Source organism: Ischnura elegans, chromosome 12, assembly GCF_921293095.1.
Source record: "Ischnura elegans chromosome 12, ioIscEleg1.1, whole genome shotgun sequence".
Taxonomy (NCBI): domain Eukaryota; kingdom Metazoa; phylum Arthropoda; class Insecta; order Odonata; family Coenagrionidae; genus Ischnura; species Ischnura elegans.
This window is the reverse complement of record NC_060257.1, coordinates 78,534,271-78,559,052: the sequence shown is the minus strand read 5'-3', so window position 1 is coordinate 78,559,052 and position 24,782 is coordinate 78,534,271. Positions and strand designations below refer to the sequence as shown.

Sequence of the window (24,782 nt, the reverse complement as noted above, 5' to 3'; positions counted from 1 at the left end):
GATAAGGGTAACTTACCCAGGCGGGACTCGAACCCGTGACCTTCGGTTTGGCAAGCGAGGACTTTACCCCGCCGCCACCGAGGCCGGCCTGATCTAGACCTGATCATCCCAAATCAAGGGAGTTTGATTTCTTTCATCCAGAATATTTTATACAGATTCAAAGCTAATCCTTTCCAAAATGCAAAATAAAATATCTAGACCCAACTAAACAGACAATTAAAAACAAATTATTCCCTTAGAAATTGGTAATTACTTACAATTGACATTAGTTTTGGCAATATCACCCGTAAACTTGCCGAACCCTCACAAATAATTATCTTCAAAATGGAGATAATAATGGGAACTTACTCTTCATCAATAACAGCATGAAATAATTCTAAATATTTCACAACAAAATAAATGAAATACAGCATTAATTACTATTGATGAGATGAAATGCAGAATTAAATGCAGAATTAAATGCAGAAGGAACCTTTACAAAAAATATTAATTTAAAAATACACAGGCCACACAATTTTATTCGGTGCAACTCAATCATTTTCAAGAGAAAATACAAATAATAATAATTTCCTTATTTCTTCTAGTTAATGACATGGGAGTATTGTAACTAGTCAATGTCGTAAAGATAAAGTTGTAAAGAAATGACAAAGTTTTCAATGCATGAATTTAGCCATGAGTTAAATGTTTTCCACAAAAAATTCAACTCTGCTAGCATCCCAAGAGTCATTTAAAAATACACAGTAAAACTTGCTTATAACGAATTTCAGGGGGCTATTGTTCTATTTTGTTATTAACAGGATTTCCTTACACAGGTGGTCCTTGTCTTTCGCACACAATTCGTTCCTGAAAACGTGTACATAAGTCGAATGTACAAAAGGCAAAACATTGAGTTCCATACTAATTAGGGGTTATGTTCCAAAATAGTGAAATGTACAGATTAAAAACCTTATTCTTACACATAATTTATTTTTATTAACTAATGTTTAATATTTATTAAAGTAATGCATACGTAGAAAATGTAAATAAAAGTTAAAAAAACAAGTAATTCCGTTGAGTACCATTGTAGTTGGGTAAACGTCCTCACGGTGTTTAAGTTAACATTTCACTTAAAATGAGCACTATAAATAAAAAGACATATCAAGAAGCATAACAAAATGCAATTGCTGAACCCTCACTCTGGGTACCTTTAAATTTTTACATCAAAATTCCTCGGTGGGAGACATCCCACGATCGCGTATCCTTAGCATGTCTTCGAACATATCTTTCGCCTGTTATTCAAAAAAGACAAAAGATAAACGGAATTTGGATGATATTTCGTGCAATATCGGTGCTGAAGGTGAAATAGTCGTACATGAATAAAGCAGCACTCAAACGGAATAACACAATTAGAAAGAAGCACTTCTATTTATTAATTTTATTGAAAGCTGCTTGATGGCTTCCAGTCAGCTTTTTTTTAAAATCTCTCCAATGAAGGCTGAACCACAGCTTTATTCTTCTCTCTATAACGGAGCCTATCGCAAGCAGTGCCTCTCGAAAAAAAATCACCTTGATTAAAGTCAACACTGCCCTTGATCGTATATGTTCGTATTGTCCGCATATACATCCAGATGAAACACTTGAATTCAGGAATGCGCAATAAACATGGTTGGAATTTCAAAAAATTACTTACAGACAAACATTCAAAAGTCCGGATTTAGCATACGAAAGTCTAGTAAAAGGAGTCACTTTGGAACATACGAAAAAGCGAATTGTATGAAAGTCGAGTGTACGAAGTCGAGGACCTTCTGTATCCACAATAAAGGATTTTGCCCTAAGCATCACTAGATTGCTGGCTAATACATATTTCATTAATTGTCTTTACTTAAACATCATATCCATAACATTAAACCATCGTCCGACTCTTTCCATCAAACGGCCATCTAGAGAAGAATTTTAAGATCAACATTAGAACTACGTGGTGATGACCACACATAAGAACAACTGATGATAAGGTAAGGAAATGTTAATCAGCCAAGATGGCAGTAATTTCTTTATTAGAGAGGAAACAATTCCCTAAGGGACCGAAGAATAGTTTGTAATAGTGAGGATTTTGTATCATCCAAAATTGTTGAATGCAGGGAAATTAGAATTGGCAATAATAGGAAAGTACAATGGACTGGGAACTCACCTCATTTCAGGTGGGATTTCGTTACATGCATGATCGTTATAAGCGAGGTTTATTGTAATTCCTGGGAAGAAACCACTAGCTCTTAAAAATGGATACTTTTCTGACACTCACTTCCTCAGGGACCTCCCCTTCTTGAGTTCCTTCGCTCTCGTTGCCACTCTCCTTATCATCATCATCATCGTCTTCTTCCTCCTCCTCCACAGCCTTCACCACTTGCTTCTCCGCCAACTTGTCGCCACCTGCTGCTTTCTCAGGTGGCTTCTCCGGAGTCTTCTCAATTGCCTTCTCTGCAGCCTTATCCCCAGACTTCTCACCAGCAACAGTTGCACTACTCAGCGCATCACCACCAGCACCATCTTTCCCATCGGCACAGCCGCTGCCACTCGTTTCCTCCTTCTTCTCGCCCGAGCCCTCCTGGGCCCCAGATGATGTGTTTGTGCCTTCTGCCGCTGCATCTGTGCTCTTATCAGCATCTTCCTCACTCTTCTTCGAAGGCTGAACTTCAGACACCACGGGGACGGATATTGTCGCAGGGAATATCGTTTGTGTTGTGTCGCAGGTCTCCTCACAACAGCTTTCTCGCCTTGCAACAAGGTGAGCTTGGCGAAATTTCCTACCATGCAGCAATCGTAGCCTAGAGAAAGAAAATGCACAAAGAAAAATTAAATTGCTTGATAATGTTAGAGAATAATAAAGACAATGCAGATAATTGAGAGCAAAAATGATAAGCACAAAATAAAATGTTATGCTAATGCATCTCATAAACTTGATTAAGTTTATATTTATAAAAAATATGTAATTTCTAATTTAATATCATGACAGACATTAAATCCATGAACTTGATTGTTTCTGGCTTTACTTTGTGAAAATCCATTCTTAATAATAAAACGTTATTGTACTTTTCCACACGATTTAATTAATACCACCAGTTTCGTCGCAGAGGCGACATCATCAGGTACAGAAACCGTTATAATAACAGTTATTTTGTTCTTGTTTATCTGGTTGCTATTACGTTGGTAGGGGAGGGTTGCGTTGGCGTTGGAGCGTCACTCAGCTTCAGGGGAATACAAAAGATAAAATTTACTTAAATGATAGAAGTGGCATTTACAGACTCAAGTGCAGTGACTGTGAGACCTGTTACATAGGCCAGACTGGACGTTCGTTCCGAGTAAGAGCAGAGGAACACGGAAGGCATTTGAGAAACGGGGAGTTAGAAAAATCGCATTTTGCGAAACATCTATGGGAGAGTGACCACAGGTGCAATTTTATTCCGGAAATTCTCCACCTTGAGGGAAAGGGAAGAAGGATGGACTGCTTGGAGGAGTTGGAGATAAGGAAGCATATAAAAAATGGAATTTTAGCAAATGAAAATATTTTTGTAAACTATTCCCCGCTCTTGGAGATTCCCATGAAGCTGAGTGATGCTCCAACCCCAACGCAACCCTCCCCTACCAACGTAATAGCAACCAGATAAACAAGAACAAAATAACTGTTATTATAACGGTTTCTGTACCTGATGATGTCGCCTCTGCGACGAAACCAGTCGTATTAATTAAATCGTGTGGAAAAGTACAATAACGTTTCATTATTATTAAATCCATGGATCTTTTTTCAAGCATTTCAACTTGTGCTTGGATACTTTCTTCATTTCGGATATTGTCAAAGCAGGAAATGAGAAAAGTGCATAAATTAAGCATGTATTTCAAGTCTTCTGTAATCTCATCATCAATTAATATGCATCCACAAAGGGCATTCACGCCTATATAACACTAATAAGGACTATAAATTCAAAGCACAACCATGTAACTAGAAGTTTCATTGAGTGCTCTTCATTGGAGCACAGGATGAGAACACCTAACAAAGCCAAGAGCAGTCATTGGAGGGAAATTATGCCCGCTAACCACTTCATTAAAAATGAGTGGATGTGTTTCAAATCAGAGCCACCTTTGGACATTTTTGCCCCATTTCGGAAGTAAACTGCATGCTTTCTTCCACAAAGGCACGAAAACAGAGCCTTTGTGAAAGAAGATGGACATTGGATGAACAAAAAAGAACTGCTATGTGCAAATGAGCTGGATCAGCTCAAAGCCTTTATCACTAAGATTGGCCCCAGTTGGCCCAATTTGAGACTGAATTCCAAAGTGAGCTCACTCCAACCCCTCTCAGAGAGGTTTAATCGGACTACACCCGTTATCCATCTCAGTTTGGTTGGTAAACATGGTGATTGCAGAGGAGAGAGTGAACTGTGTGCTTACTTTCGAATCTTCCCCTCTATGGTCCACCGGTCTCTCCTCAGCTGCGCCACACCTTCGATGGCTCCCTCTATCTGCCTCAGCACCGCCTTGTTCTGCAGCAGCTCGTTGCAGAGGAAAGCCAGGATGGCAGCTTTGCGCGTTGGGTTGAGGGAGAGGAAAGGTCTCTCGCGCAGCCACCGTGACATCCTCCACGTCCCATTGTCCCTCAAGTGGGCAAAAAAGGCCGAGTTCTTGCCACCAAAGATGGGCTTGGTGGCCAAGGGGTCGGGATTCTCCGAATCAAGGGCATCCAAGGCACTCTCACGCTTCTCTCTATCTCTCTCCCGCTCTCGTTCATAACACAGGCCTTTAAATAATAATAATAATATTTATTACTCCATATTGATAAAAAAAGACAAAAAAATGTAAGGAGCTTTAAGTAACCTAGAAGGCGGACCTGTTTTTAGGTTACCATCATTATATGGTAATCCTCCATACATTAGTTTATAAATAGTGGAAAAAAGGACATGTACCATAGGCATGCAAATGAATGAGGATGAAAGACTTGCATTGCTATACATTGCTAACCAAGAAATACCATGTTTATCTGAATATAGTCCCCCCTTTTTTTCCAAAAATGCCTGTGATATAAGTAAAGGGGGGGGGGACTACATTCGTAAGCATTATTTTTTCCCAAAACTGAAGCCTCAAAATAAGGGGAAGACTATATTTCGAGAGGGACAATAATCAGAGAAATATGGTAATTCATTCGCATTCAATGATGGAAAATACAAAAAGTTTGTTTATCTCTCAGAATGTTTTTAGTGCAATGGTCCTTGCCCTCCAATAAGGCAGTATTGTGATTAATTCTCTCATTAGCATTATACATCCATGTAATAGAAATTATGCTCCACATTGTTTCATGGTTTATTGCCCAATTCAATGCAATTAGTTCAATGAATGTGAAAAAAGAAAATCCCTATGTCGATGACGACGGTAAGCTGCCTAAAACACACTGTGTTGTTACTCTAAAAATGGAGAGCCACCAGGGGCAATAATGTGTACTATGTAGTTAGACTTGGACATGATAGATACCACTAGGCATGAAATGAGACTTTTTATAATTGAATTTTGACTTAGTGGACATTCAACAAGAAGGAATCTTTCTTTTACTTAGTTGTCATTTTTTTGACAAGAAAGTATTTTTAAAAACTTGTTCACGGAGACTTAGCCCCATATTTCAAGAATCTAAAAGAAAAATCATGGACTACCTGTACCTATTTCCCCACATTAATCTCACTCAAACCTTGGCTCCAATTACTTTTTTTTTCACAAGTCATTAATAATTGCAATAAAGTCCATTTTACTCTAAGTAACAGAAATTGATAACTTCTTCCCATTATTGACTTGTAGCTGTTAAAATTCTAAGGTCATAAATAGGAATCTATTTATTATTTCTAAAAGTTTTCCCATAGAAAAATTAAGTGATGACAATAGTTGATATTATTAGTTCACATTACTATCTTGGAGAGTAGGTCTCCGACATACACTTAAAAAATTGAGGTCAAGGAAAAGAAGAAACTCATTTTATTAAAATTTAGCAAAGTAGCAAGTATAAAAGATCCATTACCTGTTAAGGCTTTCACCTCTCCAGTGGCATTGGCATACAGATATATCCTTAGTATTTCAGAGAGATTGGCATGGGTGATGTCAGCCTGCCTCAGCGATTGGCCTAAGAGGGTGGTGTGACGTGCAGGATTCGGGATCCCAGGGTCCTCAATGGCACACACCAGCAAATGGGTCATCACGGAGAGCAACTCCTCTTCCGCCTCCTCTTCATTCAGCAACGCTCTTTGCAAACTACCAAGGCTTGGTAAACTGTCCATGTCTGCACATAAACAAAAGGAAAAAAAAACATAAAACACCAGAAACAGTAGCCTGCTTGATGCTAGAGTCCTAGCAAAAGTTTCTGGCATGGCAGTGTGGCCAATTTTTGGACTGGAAGAGAACATTTCCTAAAAGTTGGTTGTTATGTGTGAAAGGGTAGCTGTGGCTGGCATTGGTTTATGATTTTCAGTGCTAATATATAAGTTCCCTTAATTTGAATACCCTCAGCTATTTGTCGAACTGGGTAATTGAAGGGGCCTATTCAGCTGTCTTAATAACCCAACTGCTGCAGCATGCTCGTAAATAACCCAGCACCAATTAGCTGTTGTCCCAACCTTCCGGAGGTTAGCTTGCATCCTCCAAGTGATTGTCATACATAGCTCACAATTCCATTTCCAAGCTGAGACGTTCTGTTGGCCATTCTAACAATTTTCAACTGTTTCTTTCCCCTCCATTCCTTTCTCCTAACCCTTTCCACACTTTTTATGCACAGTTCGGCTCACCAAATCCACTCTTCTGCACACTAAGAGGATGTTAGCTTTCATGAGAACTGTAAATATCTTTGAGAGCAAAGGTTTCTCAGACAAATGCAGAAAAGAACTTGTATGCATACAATAGGATAAGGATGAATATCACTCAAATATAGATGAGATTATGATAGCCATAACAGAATTTTTTTCCGTGATTTACAATCTAAGTAGGAAGCACTCTGCTATTTCATGAATAATTCTCGTAAAATTCACCACTGTGTGTTGATTGGATAACTAAATCAGCACGAGGAGTAGCCTTAAACAAATGAAAGTTGCTGAGAGTTGAGCTGTTTAGCATTCCACTTAATGCAAGAGTTCATGGGAAGTGCTCTCCATAAACTGATTTGATTTCAGATAGATACAGGAATGTAGACAAAAATATTACCACTAAAAATAATGACAAAGAGAAAAATCTGAATCAATATTTGATAGAACTTACCAAAGCCAAGAGTTTCTCCGAAGTTATGAAGAAATTCAAACACCATCAATGTATCTGCAAATGCTTGCCCAGATAGCTTCAAATTTGGAATTCTTTCCAAAGCTGGAAGATTTTTTTGATCTGGAAAAGAAAAATTAGATCTAATTACATCATCCAAACTAATAAGTTGACAAATATCAGCTTTTTCAAGGCTCTGCTACAAATATTTCTTATGTGTGTTCCCCTTCGTAAATATTATTAACATTCACACTGCCCTCCAAGCTGCAAGTCATCAACTGCCTTCAAATCTAATAATTTTACCATTACTTTTAACTGATAAGAACTCAAATTAAGGGCCATTGGGTGCTAGAGCAAAAAGGTCATCCCTTAAAATTTCATTCTCTATCACACCACAAAGTTTGAATGCGATCTCTTGCAGTGGCACTAGAGTACCTCCTCACTGCAATAATTCCAGCATATCATGAGGTTGGAACATTCACACTTGCCTCGAAGCTGCAAGTCATCAACTGGCTTCTTCAACTCTCGAACGAGCTCCATCTCGACCCTGCGGCGCTCAGCACGGCGCTCCCTGCTCGCCACTTTCTCCGCTCTCATCTCCTGCCGTCGCCTCTCCCGCTCCTCCAGGCGCTTGCGACCCTCCAGGGCCTTCACCAGAAGCATGTGCTGTCTCCTCCTCTCGCGCTCCTAAACACCAAAGGATGGAATTTAATGACGGCACCAAAAAGACACCATGGCAGCTTTCAGAGGGCACACAGTCCCAATAAAGACATGTAAAAAACTTTGCAATTCCACATTGATCTAATACAGCACACTCCCAATTATCTGGTTGCGGTATATCCGTGCATAATTTTCACTCTCACTCAATATTTTCAGCAATCTTTATAAATTAATAAAACCGAACGCAACATCACCGGAATTACTGCATTTTAATGCTAGGATACACCAGACTTATTATTTCCATTAGAATCCCCTTCGTAAAATGGACGCAATCGTGCACTAACTGCATTCACAGGAGCTCCGTGCTCCTATTTTCCAAGCCTTGCAGTATGCAATCGTGCTCCGTGATCACGGATACACGTCCCACAGCAGTTGCAACACAGGCAACTTGTGCGAGACCCGACTATGTGGCGTAGTGTCTGAAAGTGTAGTTTCCGATGTCGCGCAGTGGTTTAGAAGCATTCGTGCAAACCACTATTCTGCATCCGTGATCACGAAGCCACAGATGAGCGGTTTTCGAAACCAGGTCTTATATGGAGCAGTGATAATATGAGTGCAACCATATTATCGCCACTAAAAAGATAACAGACTGGCGAAGAAAGCTCTCAATGAATCCGGCAAGCACTCTAAAATAACAGAATAACTGTATAAATAATAACATCTTGTTTGCTTTACGTAAATTATGAACATTGCAAGATATTCAAGGGACAGTTTGGGTTATCCGTGTTAACATATTATTCGTGCCGTCTCTCCCCATCATTAGCCCGGATAATCGGGAGTGTGGTGTACTGTACGATCTAGGTTTCAACATGGAATGTAATCATCGCCAGATCACGTCAAAACCAAATAGTAAACAAACAAACAGTATTATATTCATGTGGAATAACAAAGTACTATACCTTTCGTTATGTTAAGTTGATTCCATAAAGTCACGCTCAAGCCAACATAATACACACTTCCCGCTTACTCGGTCTCTATTTAGTGATGGATTACTCAGCACTGAATTTCATTCAGGCCTCAGTTCAGTTTAAAAATTCCATTGTCGCCTATGTTTTGACGAGCACAATGCTCATCATCATCAGGTCAGTCTGATGTAGGGATCGAATAACCAGGCTCAAATACGATTGCACAAGGATCAAGCCGCATGTGATTGGTGGATGTGAAATTTTCTAGATGATAACTTGGGATTGTAAGGACTATTACATCATCAAAAATATGCGTACAGGATATAAAGGACCAAACCCAAAATGCTCAATACCATCCTCGCCTGAATCACATGACACTTAAACTTGCCCAAGTTCTGTTTGGTATGCTTGTTTATCTGATTCTCTCATGCAATCTAATTGGTATGTTACTCTGGGAAGTTCTTTATTAAGTTTCTTTTCACAGAACAGAATGTAAATGTTAATACAAAGACGATGATGCAGAAATAAAAATACCCCAAAGAAAGTCCCAAAAAACTTCATTGCATTTTACGTTAATATGGAAAAAGTTGACAATGGCAGTGCAAACCTTTGAGCAAATTGATTGGTTGACAACTACTTGATCCTACCAGCAACAAGAATTTAACTATGATCATGCTAATGACGAACACAAGCAGGATGCTATCAATGATGCAGGATACCAAGTATATTAATTCTGGATCACATTATAATTGATCTACAAGTCTACGGATATCTCAACAATTTACTTGGACATGTTTATCATCAAGTATTGAGTGATTCAGGCCTTAGAGGAACAACTATCTGGAAAAAAACCCAGAGCACATGCCAAGCACACAAAACCAAGCGGCTAAATACAAAATTAGAAAATAACTGGATTAAATCATAGTCTCCTATGGCATACTCAGCACAAAGGCTAAAAACTTCTTACGAATAGGGTTAGAGTTCCAAATAATGTTAAAGAGAGCTGAAAGGTGATGACGGAGAATCCTGAAGAAAGTATTATGCGCAGTCTGTCAACAGCAGTGACACAAAAAATGTTAAAGTGAGTAAATCAGTTGGTCACAAAACATTATTCTAAGGTATTCCATGGTTTCCCAGATTTCTGAAGGGAAGGTTACCCAGACTTCAATGCGAGTAATCACTCTGCAACCTAATTTAACTATTCTGACGGCCATCTCAAATAATGTATGTACAGTCATCATGAATAAAAATTAGCATGTTCATGAATAAGGATTCAAACAAGGTCATAATTTCCATAGCATATAGCTCAGGTACCAAAGAATTTATTCATAAATATTCCAACTTCACCACAGTGTAAATGTTGCACTGAATGAGTAACTTTCACCAACATCAACGAAAACAGCAGCGATAGCAAATATTCCTTAATATTTTAAATTAATTGGTGGGATTGTTATGGGTGATCATAGATATGACAATTAGTATGCGGAATCGAAATTAAGTCCAGCAAAACTTACAACTACTGGCATATTTAAATGCTAACAACTAGTTTTGAAGTCTTCACAATACTGCCAAGTGATCAATATCGTGAAAAGATGTAGACACCAGTGGTGAGAATTGAAATTAAGTCTTAAAGAGAAAAATAGCCACCTTTTTATTTCAATGCACGAAATTTGTTATTAAACAATGACACAGCATGTAGTTGTTGGCCAAATGATATGCATTTACACATCATTACTCAGAGGTATTACAGAGAGATAAGTCGATGAATTGTTAAGGGCTTAAGTAAGAATGTTTCATTTCCCAGTTAATCTCAACAGAATTAAAAATTCCACCACATTCTCGAAAAACCAATGCATGTTAAGGAACTATGGAAATATAGCCAACATTTCGCACATTGAAATTCAATGAAAATAAATATCCACCATAATTTGCACTCAAAAATAGCAAATCTCTTCCAGACACAAGGAATAACGGCAAATAAGACAAGGAATGCATAAAAAAAGAAAGCAGAGCTCAAAGTAAATTTTTTCCCATGCATGTCACCAATGAAGGTTAGTATATTTCCAACATATCTGAACATAAAGACATACCAATTCCACAGTGTACAGCATCTCCCTTTGTTTATTCAGTTCCTGCATGTACAGTTGCACCGCATGTTGATGAAAAGACAAAAAAAAAATTGGAAGGTTTTAACAGCTGCCTATTTACCACCACGGCCACTCAACATGATAAATCTCAACTTCATTTCCACGCCTCAAAGCAGCCAACGATCAAGCACTACAATAAGTTTATAAGTGTCATAAAGTTACAAATATTGAGGTTGTAATACCTATATTTAACTGCACACAGATTGTTTTGGACTGCAATTTTCAGATTTTTAGCAGCATAAATTAATTGAAAGTGGGTAAAAAAATATTTTTGTAGTGTAAACCTCAAGCTTACTTTTACTACTAAACAGCTATCAGGTTGATGTAAATATTGAAGACACAGGAGAATACTAAATCCCTTTGCGTTTCGCTAATTCTCTTCTGTTAAAGAGTGTAACTGATCTTACGGTGTATTAACTACATGTAAAATACAATAACAATTCAAATAATTACACCGCTGCAGATACTTACTTGCTCTTTCAAAAGAACTGCTTGCTGTCTTTTCAATTCTCGCTCCTATAAGAAAGAAAGGACAAATGATTGTGCTGCACAAAAACACAAAATGTCTAGGCTTTAAAGTTTTTGGATGCAAATCAAGGAATATAATTTAGTGCAAAATCTAGAAGTATTTTAAAATTACGGACACAAAGCCTTAGATTTGCAGCCAATAATTCAACAAATACAATAATATTTTGAGCAAACACCACAAACAAAGTAAACTGCCATTGACTTCATGAATAAAGATTTAAATAATGATATTTTTCAAATGTTCACAAAATTTGCTCCAAATGAAAAATACTCAACAAAACAAAAAAATTCAGCACATGAAACAAACTTAAAATGCTTTATGCCATGATTAAATAAATAATGGCATCCTCAAATTTTCATAAATATTTTCTCTAACACAGTCAAAGGTTTACTTATTTTATGGCATCACATAATAAAAAATGTGACAAACAACTGTTTCTGAGGCATTAGGAGTTTCAACATTACCCAATGTAAGCACTTTTAATGAAAAGTAAAGTAATACAGTGGAACTTGGTTAGTACGTTTCTGAAGGGACCACGAAAAATGAACGTACTAACCAGGAAAACGTACTAACGAGGAAAGTAAATAATAGCAGTCGGGGTTATTGCAATCAGTGAAAAAGTCGTCATAATTACAATTACTATCGGTAGTTCTCATAGGATCGCCTTCCTGAACTCTTTTCACATTTAAAATCAAGAAAATGAGCGCTACCATGAAAAACAATACCATGTGAATAAAAATTGCAATTTTTCATGGACATCCCGGAGACGATTTCATGATTACGGCGTCTATCTCCCGTGATTTATCCTATATATATTTACAGAACGAGGACGAGTGAAGCTCAGACAAGCGAAGACAAGTCATTTTTCTTTCTCACAGCGTACTCGGAGAATATAACAACAACCCGGAGTAAGTCAACTGGTTTTTTAAACATCATAAAAATTGGGCAAAATTATATTGACTTTCAAATTACGGTAACAGCCGTAGACATTCGCTTCTGGAATGATACCATTTCGATTGTAAAATCGATCGATATATCGACTGATGACGCGCAAGATTATTAGATTACGACGTAATTACAAGAAAATTTTATATCAAACAGTTGAAATTTACTTTCAAAATTTGTCTAATGTCGTCTGCTTTCGTTCCGAGATCAAGTATTTTTATGCTAAGCTTCGCGTGGAGATCCAGAGGATCGTCTGCTCCCGCAACAGTAGTCAAGTAAATACGCACGACGTCGAGTTTATGGAGCAGTACTGCTTTAGATAATGTGGGAATTGTCTAATACCGTTAAGACTCATTTCTTCATCATGATAACTCGTGCATTAGCAACAATTGCCCACTCACGAACTTTGAGCACAGCAGTGGGCACTCCCAAGCGCTCCAAAGGCAACAGAAGGTGAGGAGCTCGGGGTGGGGAAAATTGGGGCTTCTTATTGGCTGTAGTTTTTCATAGTCAGACATTCCCGAAAAATGGCCGCATTTTATTTTTCATCACGTCACAAGAATTCAGAAATGCATTTGGATAAATTACGGTTGAAGAAAGAGATGTGGAATGAATGGAAGAATGTTAATGGCTAATAATAATAAATTAAATCATGAATTCAGACGTTTGCGACCCTTAAGAAGACACTAGAGAACGAATTGCGGGTTACGTCACGGCAAGCAATTGAGCGTACTAACCAGGAAAGCGCAATTTTTTCAAACGTACTAACCAAATTCTTTTACCTGTATTTTGTTCGGATGGTACCGGGACCGAGGGAAATCGCCGTACTAAAGAGGAAAACGTACTAAGGAGGAACGTACTAACCAAGTTCCACTGTATATGTATTGGATGATATCCTTACCTCCATGGCTTGTTGTGCTCTCAACTCTCGTTCTCTCCGTGCTGCCTCTTGCCTTTCCAGCTTCTCTTGTTCTTTAGCTAACCTATTTGCAAAAAATATCAAAAAATGACTTAGTTACTTCTTTATTGCAAGCATGTAAAATATGAAACATGGTGAAAAATGCAAACTTTTTTGTAAAAACTACTCTGTAAAAATAAAATTTATGGTGCTTAATTTGATCCAACAGGATATCGAATTGGATTCTTCAAGGAAATAGTACATGAAAAACACTTAGATACAGTGGCCAGTTTACTCCACTGATTCAACAGTTACAGCAAAAATTGAAAATACAATTTACCTTCACCATGTGAATTTTCCAAAACAAAATTTTCACACAACCTATGAGGTCAATTTCTGAAATGCCAACTGATGACAATTACAAGAGAGAAATTAGCCAACACTGGTTTATGCACGACACTCAGTCATGAAGACAACCAGTCTCATCATCATAATCTCAATGACAGCTTCACTATCGCTATCTTAAACTCGCTCCTTCACAATGACCTGTAGTATATGAATGTATTGGCTGAGGCTCCATTCAGAAAATGTATACATAGTCCCCATAAGAGACTGATATTAATTTTTCACGTAATTCCTTAAGCTGAATCTTGTTTGTTTCCTTTTAACTTCAGTCTCCCTGTTACTTAGTATTCAATTGCATGGCCACATGAAACATTTTTATCACCCTCAAATTATGAGATGATAAGAACATTATTCATCAACTTTATCGAAAGTTCATATCAATATGCTGAACATGTGATCTACCTGGAATACTTATGAGTAAGCCTTACACTAATCACCTAAATATATAAAATAAGCAGGGCCTGACGGTAATTCTGAAATTCTTCTCAATCCCTGTAGACAAAACTAAATATCTAGTGTTAGGATTTGGTTGTAATCATATAGGTAGCGCCACACTAAGTTCATCTTAATAGCTTTTTTCATACACTTATTCTGACAAAAATGAGTTTTATTTAGCAAGATCCTCTTGGACCAATATTTAATTCAGTAAGTACTGCAGCTGAATTTCACCTGGTTGTTGCTGTCATCACAGCTGCAGAAACCGAGAGTGGGGCAAGGAGACATTCCGCAAGGAGTCAACTCTGTTGCTGTTGGCCCAGGAGAGTTGACAGCTCTACTCCACACTGTCTAGCCAGGGGAGCAACAAAGCTTTCCTTTACTACTTGTATGCAGCAACATTCCTTGCATTCAACCATGATTTTCATATTTTCGCTGCATCTCTTATGTTTTCTCTGACCATAATATGATTTCCCTGACTTTTGTATGATTTCCTTGACCAGTCTGAACCCTAGTTACTGTTCGACACAACTTGTATAGCCACATCCACTGGAGATGATGGATCCCTAACTTCACAATAGCTACTGAACAAGGAGGTTCCACGGCCTCAATTATAAAAAGAAAAGATAAAACTCCAATCTGCAAAAATCTTGGGACCATCACGGGAAGAAATCAGTTTAATGTGTTGGTACGGTTGATTGGGATAATTCATATTAGTGACCAAACCCAGACTCTCTGTAAAGGGTTTCCTGTTGAGAGGTAGGGGTTGGTCATTGTGGAAAATTATCCTGTTCCCGCATACTGACACAGCAAACTGATTTGTCCCAGTAACGAGGCCGAAAATGCATTACGGCCATTGGAATTCATCTTTCTGTTTCACAATACCTGTTAAAAAGGATGCTAAACGTGACTAATTAATCACTATCACTATGACGATACCACCACAACATGAGCACTAATATAAATATAATCACCTGGCTTGCTCTCTTTGCTTCTGCACCTCTTCCCTTGCTATACGCTTGGCCTCACGAGCCAACATGGCTTGCCTCTCACGTTCACCTGGGAGCACAGTCGTGTGATCTCTACTCGGAACGGCTCCTGGCTCCCTAGGCTCAGATCTAACACCATGTATCTCTTCTTCGGAACGAGTATTTACAGCAGATTCACTGTAAGGAAATACTCAATATGTGAATTTTATCCTTAATTACGATGCTCCATTACATATGTGCAAATACTTGTCTTCCGTTTCTACCTTCATTAGCGCAAAAGATACATATTCTTGTAGTCACTTTGGAACAGCTCTGAGTATTACACCACAGAATTTACAAATACCATTATGGTATGTGGGAGAAATCAATTCTTCATCATTGGCCAATTGAAAGTTAAATTTCTTGAAGAAAAATTAAGCATTATGGAGGAAAATCACGTTTATAAATAAAGCACATTAAAATAATTGGTACACTCATGCCTTCTTCAAAGTTTAGGGCAAAGAGATAAGTTTGTACAAGAAAATTTGAGGGAACCCAAAATACTTATTCGTGTCATCCAGGTCAACAATGAAAAATTAGATAGGCAAGGAAAGAAAATTTTTGGGGATGCTCAAAAGAAGTAAATGGCAGTGCAAGATCACTGCTCATTGTGGAAAGTGTCAAAAATAACAATATTAATACATGAGGGGACGTATTAAGGCCTAAACGTGAGTAGTCTTTGATGTATATAAAATGTGGATGGCACAACCAAAGAGATTAATTTCACCAAAGAATATGCCTTTACACCAAATATCTCCTGACATCATCTAATCAATAAGTAGGTGATTTGAAATCAGTGAAAGTTGAACATTTTATAAGACTGGATGGACAAAATTTTAAAGAACTCAAAGGCAAGAGCCAATCGAGCATGGATCCTTTCTGAATGGAAAGAAATAGGAAAATATGCAAGATACAACATCTTTGCTTACATAGTAATAATAAATAGTAGATTCGAAATCAGAATTAATTCACCAGTACTTTTCTTTTTGATAGCTACACTCTGAATCATTTAGATACATACATTAAAAGATTTGACAGTAAATTTTTACATGGAATAGAATCGAAAAATATCCAACTACACCTTCTGAAGTGCCTTCAAATGGCATGTCACACATGGAAATTATGAAGTCGTACAGACTTTTTAATCAAATTTTCTACATACATTTAACATAACTTGAGTCACAATGAAAGTGACATGTCAATCAATGATTTCCACTTCTGGGATAAAACCCAGACCACGTCAATAGGCATGCTTCACAGTGAGCTTGTCAAAGTTAAAGTTCAATTAGAATGAGAAATATTCCAGAGGATGAATGAGCAAACAGCTGAAGTATTGGCTCACCTGGGAGGTCGCCTGGGTGTATGCTGCTGGGGCATCCAAGGTCGGGACAAACGGAGCTCCTCAATTCTTCGTGCAACTTCCACTTCGGAGAGACGAAGGCATTCTTCATTTCCTCCAGGAGTGATAGCACCCATCGGCTGAAGAAAGTCACCCATGAGTAACTTTGAGTTGAAGGAGAAGTGCTCCTTGGTCAGATCAACTGTTCCATTTTTCTCCAAAAACTGCCAAGAAGAGAGAGGACATCTCAATTCGCTTCCACAAAATTTAAACAGACAAAGAGGTCATTCACTTAAATCCAAAAGTAATTCTTTGAAATAATTCAGTAGATAAAAGGGAAAGATAAGTTAAGACAAAAAAGTTATTTCCTCATTCCGCCATTTTCTCATAAGTTGCACCTTTAAAAAATTCATAAGATGTCACCAGTTTTCAAGAGTTAGTGATGCCATTACAAATATGGTTCTTTAACTCATTCATTCAGAACATTACATGGAAAGAATTCGCGAAAACAGAGAAAACAATAAACTGCTTGAGCATGGGCGTACCCAGCGATGGGCAGCTGCCCCCACCCCCCAAGAAGCAAAAAATCATTTAAGTCTTTAAGCAAAATCAGCACTGAATTGAAACGACAGCATTCAAAAAAATTTTCTTTAAACCCACAAAAAATGCTATGCATTAGTATAAGATATGTAACTAAAATAAAACTATTTTTTCGAGAAAATAATCTCATACACTAATGTCACAACTTGGTTTGCCCCCCCTAGACCATGGCTTGTCCCCCCCCCTAGTTATGATCCTGGTTACGCCATTGTGCTTGAGGCCAATGCAAGGAGCTCGTAAGAAACAGGTATAATTAATTCAACAAGAGTTTTTTCCCAAATCGTGTAATCTAAAACCAAAAACATAGAGAAAAGAGTGTAAAAATTGAAGTTAAGTCAAGCAAAGATCATGAGCTGGTCAACCCAAAATTAATTCATGAAATTTTAAATGTAATTTTGTCATGCTCACCAAGATAATCTCCTGAGGCTGTTGGAGACGGTGTCCGCATGGAGAGGTGTAGCTGACGTCCCCTCGAATCTGCCCTTTCCGACTCAGCCCCCTGATCACAGTCTCGCGAAGCCAACCTCTCTCCAATGGCATTCGAAGCTTGAGCTCATCTGGAATAGATCCATCCACACCACTCCAAACTCGGCGTCTTTTTGCAGAGGAAGGACCTACGAGAAATAAGAGGAAGTGAACCGACGATTAATTCTGGAATAAATACTGGCCAATATTTGGCTATGGGTATCAGAGCATAACAATTCAATAATTTTTCAACTAGCCTAAAGTTTTTAACAAATTGCTGTATATCTCCTAATGCAATATTTTGAATATTTTGCTTCAACTTTTTCAAAATTATCATCATTGCATCATGAAGACAAGTGAAATAAAGATAGCCTAGAAGAATATTAATCCAGAATTATAACCAATGGTCTATTCAATGGAAGGATTTCTAGATTTTGCCAACTTCATGTTTTCTGTTGCCCTGACAAAATAATGGCCAAATAACCAGTTAAAAAGTCTCTTTTATGCAGACTTTGGCTTCCAAGGTCATAAAAAGGGTATGTTATTTCTATTATGCATATAATGGTGAATGAACACGATGATAACAGCAACATGTATTGTCTTATTCTGCAGGCTTCCCTTCTGCTTCCCCTCTGTGGGACGAATGGAGCCAGGAGAAAGTTTCTTAAGCAGTTGATCAAAACTGACTGCCCATGTTTCTCGGCAGGTTTAAATGAAATATGGTTAGACCTTGAATAACTATTACCTTAACACACTCAATGCTGAGAAAATTTATCATAACACACCGCCACGCGGAAAAAATATTTTGCAATAATATCAGATATTATGTCTTCTTTAATCGTATACAATCATACATAGTTCAAAATTATTAAAATTTGCACTATTAACAACGAAAATATTAAATATTATAATAAAATTATAATAAATATATTATAATAAAAAGAGGGCAAAAAATCTGCTGCAAGCAAACGACTTGTATCCAGTCACAGGAGAAGACACACTGAGACGCTGGGCACAATTGCAGGGTCTAGTAGAAGACGCGGAGGCAGATGGCGGGCCGAGAAACCCAACGGGACCGATGCCTTATATTCAAGGCATCCGCGTCTTAGGCTTGCGCGGGATGCCTTGAATTCAAGGCATCCGCATTGAGTGTGTTAATTCTGCATAAAGAAAAGCTTATTTTTTCAACAGATTTCTTCTGTGACAATTTGTCCGAGCCTTCAGAGTTTGGCAATTTCCTTGGTGTTACACAGCCTGTCGCAGCTAACTACCAAGGAATTCCTGCCAGATTTTCTTATTTTTCTGTGTTCGTCAATTTCACTGTGACAAATCAGTGATTTTTTCCACAAGGTGTGATTAATTTAGAGTCATGGATGGTAGCTCAGTCATCAAAACTGTGATTATCACTCTCTTTTGACATACCACAGCAGCAGATAAATATCCTTCGCACAATACAAACATTATGTGAAGACAAATCACCTGGCTAGCTAGTCAAAGTTCCCAGAATTGCATTGCATCCATTTTTTTCTCACTTAATATTAACATGGTATACAGCTAGTTAAAATAAAAGGAAAACTCCTCCTCACCTCCAACATCATTGGCCACTCCTTCCCCGCTCTCTCCAGAACCACCTATTCTCCTGTCCGGGTCATCGTCATCATCTTCCGAGTCAGACGTGTGAGAACTAACAACACTGGCAGCACATGCATCCATGCCCCTCAGTCCATCCTCAAGGGAACGCACCCGGGGGGAGGATATACCCTCCATGGCGCCATCTCGCACCAGGGACCCACCACTGTCACGAGAGGAGCTCACCCCGTCCCGCAGCGGCATCGCACCGTCCTCCCCCCCATCATCTGAAGCGTCTTTTGTACAGAGGGAAGTGGGCATGCTCACATCCAAGGGCATGCTGGTCTGGGACGAGGGATCGCTCGAGGAGGCAGAGGGTGGCTCGTTGCCCGCGGGCGAGTGGATCGAATCACCCTCTGGGACTCTAGGGGGGGCCAACCTTCCCGGAGACACTCCACGCTCCAAAACCGCCACCGTTGGCTTCACTCCGAGAGCACGGCTCTGAGCCAGCAGGGAAGCGACTGTGTTCTTCTTCGGCTTGGAGACGCCTCGTCCCAGATTCCTGGGAGGACGACCCTCCTGAAATCATCCAAAGCATCATATTTAACATGTGATTTTGGGTGCAGTCACGCATATGGGAGCAGATTTATTTACACCAAGGGTGAAAAATATGCAATGAAAAAGACATTTGGCTTAGCCGGGATTCAAACCCGGGTCTCCCAGGCATGCTATCATTTACACCATCAAGTCATCTACCCAAGGCAAATTTCAGACTGGTTTGGAGGTATAACACGAAGAATACCTGCCAGTCAATTCAGAAATCAAGCTTTGAATCCTAGCTAAGCCAAATGAGGTATTCTGCAAATTTCACCCAATGCATATATAACTCTTGAAATTACACCCGGAGAATCAGAATGGAAGGCATTTAAAAGAATGGAGAAGAATTACATCATACATACATTCATGGTACGCACACAATTATATCAAGGTTATTTCATTACTATTCTCATGTTTCACAGCAAAAATTTAGTCATCAGGAAACAAGCTATCATGGCAATTACCTCTATTCTTGTTTCAATATTTTCTCCCAAAAACAGGGCTCTCAAGGGTAAAAATATGTTAAGTAAAATTAGGGAGTCAATATAAATATCATAATTCCAGTCTGAAAGTTTAAATGAGGTCTTTAACAATGATTTCACAACCATCCACTACGAATGGAAGAAGCTTCATGAGGTTCCACTCACACCAAACTATACCAAGGATAGTTTTGAAATTAAAATGAGTTACTTTAGAAAGGTGTACCATTTAGGGTCTCTTAAAGCAATAATACATTAGACTCTCGTTAATACGAACAACTTTATTATGAAGTTCTCGTTATTACGAAGCAATTCATTGGTCCCGACGTAATGACCTATCCAATCTGTAGTAAAAGAAAAGTTATTACGAAATTTTAGCCATTACGAAATTACGAACTTCAGCCCCGGTCCCAACGGTTACAAAATGAACTTAAATACGAAGTTCCGTGAAAGAGCAACAGCATTTAGGTGGATTTACACTATGCTATGTTATCATCATTGATCTACGTTTAAGTTCTCTTCTTGCATAGTGCCCAAGACCGTCAATTTTGGCTCTTTCTTCAGCAGGAAATACTTCAATACGAACAGTTAGTCCCCTTCCTATGCACATAGCATTTACGAACTTTCAGAGATACGAGCATTCGAAAAATTCAAGCGAGCCCAAAATTTCAAATTTAGCGCCTTTGGAGTTTGCCGATGCGACACGACGTGGCATAGAGGAATTTGCACATTGGGCATAATCTGAACAAAGTATCATTTAATCTGGTGTGAAGTCAGGAACTGTTCAGCATTTCGCCCATTCTTTCTTCCCGTGGAGAGCGATTTTTTCGGCTCCGGCTACGTTGCAAGCTAGATCAGTTCATCACAATCGTGAGTTAACGCTCGATTGTCATAAAAGTGGGAGATTGAAGAGACAAGAAATTTTGACGAAGAACATTTTTATTTTTTTCGATCATTCCTACAAGAAACGTACATACAAACTTCGTTATTACAAACCTCCAATTTTTTCGGTCCCGTGAACTTCGTAATAATAATAATAAAACATTTATTTGTCCAGAGATTTGTGGTAGTACATATACAAATATAGGACACGTCAAGACAAAAAATCACACTTTCAAAAACTCCTTTACAGAATAAAACATTTCAGTTTTAAGAAAAGTTAATAACTTTTTTTGAACATAGGTTTCTTTGCTTCATGTTTGATTTCCTTTGGTAAGCTATTATAAAGCCTTAATCCCATTGACTTGGGCCCAAGAGCAACATTTTGTGTTCTAACAAATGGTTGATGTAGATCTTTACAAGCTCTCGTGTAGTGAGAATGGCAATTGTCATTTGTCACGTATTCAGATATGTTATTACGAACATGCATAATTGCAATATAAATATATATGCATGGAATTGGTAATATTGACAGTTTTTTGAAAAGAGGCTTACAATAACGAGAGTCTACCTTATAATTTCCAAAACTTACGATAGACTACTATTACGATCAGACTAACCAAATGTAAGACAATGAGCAATAAGCTCTCAGAAAAAGGCCTCACCTTGGTCCCCATATCACTGTCATCGGAACGTCCAGGAGACTCAGCCTTGGCAGGGCAAGGGGGAAGTCCAGAGACTGGCGTCAGCAGTGGGGGCGTTGAGACAAGAGGTGCAGTGAGTGCTACTGGTGCCAGCGGTGAAGATGACGGATGAGCCTGGATCACTCTCCTAGGTCTAGGACCAGGTTTCCGACGAGCTGCAAGACAAAGGCATCACTCAACATTCACAGCCAACTCTCATCTTCTAGTTCATGGATTTAATCAAATCGTAAACATATTTATTCAAATAAATCTTTGAAATCACAACAGATATCATGCATTTCCAACATGTCAGACTTGATACCAAATATTTGCAACCTAGGGTAGCTGTAGGAGTTTGAGAAGGGGGAATAAGACATTCCAGGGAAGAATTTAACCTTATCAGAGGAGCAACACATATTTGCTGCTTAAAACTGTCTCTCATTCAATTCCTCCAGCAATAATTGAATTCCATTACACAAAATAAATAATGTGTGTAGACATAAAAGTATGTTCTAGGGGAATCTATCTATCTAGGGGAATTTTTAAGCCAAATGGGAGTATAACTCTCCAAATACCACTAATGACTGAAATAGGCTTCATATTTAGTGAGGCATCCATGAATAAAAAATACTCAAAGGCACTTTTCCACAGTTTCAATGGCAACCCTTTATGTTTCTATTCTCCAAAGTCACAAGGCCTAATGGCTCATCATAAATCTCTTGAGTTAATATTACAAATATATATCCAGTGGTTTTTATGGATAAGGTAACAGTCCGTTTTATATGCACCAAGCAATTTCTATAAGCTCAAGGTATTTTTTAATCCTGGTTCCTCATGCCCTAGAAGTCCCTAAACCAATACTTAGCACAAAACAGTGCTTTACTGTTCACCTGGTAATTTTTTCAGATAAAATTTGGCAGCTACATTCATATTGCAACAAGGACTGAACTTTAAGTCCTCCGAACCAAACTCTACCCATTTGAAATATATTACCATATTTGTCTGAATATAGTCCCCCCTTTTTTTTCCAAAAATGCCCATGGTAAAAGTAAAGGGGGGACTATATTCAAACCCATTTTTTAATTTTTTCCCTGAAACTCAAGCCTCAAAATTAGGGGGGGAGGGACTATATTCAGAGGGGGACTGTAATCGGAGAAATACGGTATTTTACATGATGTAGGAGAAAAAAAAGTGCACTTGGAAGATTTGAATTCTTAGTGCAAATACTGACACAGTGGAAAACTGTTTCTCATACACATATAGCAATAATTTAATGAATAAAACACAGTGACTCACATATTCGAGGCTCCCCTGGCACGGACGAGGGCTGCCCCACAGGAGGAGGCCGTGGGCGTGGAGGCGCTCCTTGCTGCTGCGATGATTGAGAGCCAGAGAGGGAGAGGTCGAGGAGCAGGGGTGTGCCGCGGGGAGGGGACGGGCAGGGTGGAGGGGGGTCGTGGGCAGGAGGAGGCACCGAGGGCCTCTGCGGCTTCAGCGAGAGGTTGAGGGGGGCGTCGGCATCTGCGCCCCGAGGGGACGGCGGGGTTGGAGAGGCTGGATGCGGTGGGAAAGGGACGGAGTCGGAGGAGAGGGCCGATGAGCCCAGGAGGCGGCTGCTGCCGCCGCTGTGGCGGCTCAGGTTGTGCGCAGCGGGCGCAGGGGGGTGCGGCGATGGGGGAGGGGCGTGGCCACGCATGTTGCGCAGTCCCAGATCGGTGCTCCTAGGGTCGGCCACGGCCCCGATCCCGTGAGGGGGCAATCTGATCACCTCCACTCTGTCCATCGGAGACACAGCCGAAGGCGTGGGGAACTCAGGGTCCTGAGAGAAATAAGACATATCAATGGCAAATCCCCCCAACCAAACCAAAGAGATAACTTGAGCTGAAGCCCTCTAGGACCACTATTGAATAAATAATCTTCTCTGATGATTAATGAAATCAATCGTAAAAACTGAAAATGTTGTGTATGCTTTTTGATGATTCATTATGTTCTAGATGCTGAGTGAAATTCCCTAACTCCGGATTTTTATTGTTAATTTTGTTGTAGGTATTAGTGGACTTATTTCTAATGATATAGATATCATCAACCAATTTTCTCTGAATTACTATTAATTCGTCAATGGTTTTTGTACCCATGGTACAACTTAGTATTCACTCAACACATATTTTTATGCACAAAGGTTAAGAAAACACTTAGCTGTTTCACAAAGTATTTTGTGAAACAGCTAAGTGTTTTCTTAACCTTTGTGCATCATGAAGGAGTTTCACCATGTTACGCCAACCACTATCACATATTTTTATAACTACTTTGCACCATTATGTAACCAGCAGAACATAAAATAAGAGATATTTTAAAAGAAAACGGAAATTGTACTTTGAGGAGGCAATTGTGCTGAAATAAAACACCGGCTAAAAAGATAACGGATTCTTTATCATCTGAAAGGTAAGCAAATTTACAATTCTTAGTAAATGTAATTTCATAAAGAATGAGTTTTAATGACTTTATATGAGAAATAGCCATTCTTCATAATCCTTAAGCTCTGAAAGCAGCATAAAGTTCAAATGAATGCCTTTCTTTGAAGATATTTAGTGCGTAATTCCTGACCAAGCTCAATGCATTGTATTGCATAAACTTTGATACAATTCATATAATTTATTGTGTCTTGTAATTCTGTTTGCAGGTGTATTTCGGACCGAAACAGCTTAGGTGATCAGGGCTGCACATAACAGAACATGAGCATTTATTGATGACGGTAATAATGTCATGCCTACAATATAAACGTTCAACTAGCAATAAGTCATTACTTAATATATACTTTTAAACGTTCAAAAAATTTCTTACGACTATTTTAACTTATCAATCCCGGTGATTATCGATCCCGATGGCATGCTACAACTAACACCAA

The 24,782-nt window shown here is 38.7% G+C and overlaps 1 protein-coding gene across 1 annotated transcript in view; it reads right to left on the bottom strand.

Moving 5' to 3' along the window:
• Positions 1 to 24,782, bottom strand: part of LOC124168732 — a 183,875-nt gene that overhangs the window by 25,754 nt on the left and 133,339 nt on the right. The window contains exons 10-23 of the mRNA XM_046547000.1: positions 23,174 to 23,696; positions 21,860 to 22,053; positions 19,257 to 19,818; positions 17,614 to 17,819; positions 16,609 to 16,829; positions 15,213 to 15,404; positions 13,402 to 13,483; positions 11,498 to 11,542; positions 10,970 to 11,047; positions 7,743 to 7,941; positions 7,258 to 7,377; positions 6,032 to 6,289; positions 4,423 to 4,768; positions 2,279 to 2,801 (exon numbers count right to left, since the gene is read on the bottom strand). Coding sequence (XP_046402956.1) covers positions 2,279 to 2,801; positions 4,423 to 4,768; positions 6,032 to 6,289; positions 7,258 to 7,377; positions 7,743 to 7,941; positions 10,970 to 11,047; positions 11,498 to 11,542; positions 13,402 to 13,483; positions 15,213 to 15,404; positions 16,609 to 16,829; positions 17,614 to 17,819; positions 19,257 to 19,818; positions 21,860 to 22,053; positions 23,174 to 23,696 — 3,549 coding nt within the window. The remainder of the gene's footprint in view (positions 1 to 2,278; positions 2,802 to 4,422; positions 4,769 to 6,031; positions 6,290 to 7,257; positions 7,378 to 7,742; positions 7,942 to 10,969; positions 11,048 to 11,497; positions 11,543 to 13,401; positions 13,484 to 15,212; positions 15,405 to 16,608; positions 16,830 to 17,613; positions 17,820 to 19,256; positions 19,819 to 21,859; positions 22,054 to 23,173; positions 23,697 to 24,782) is intronic.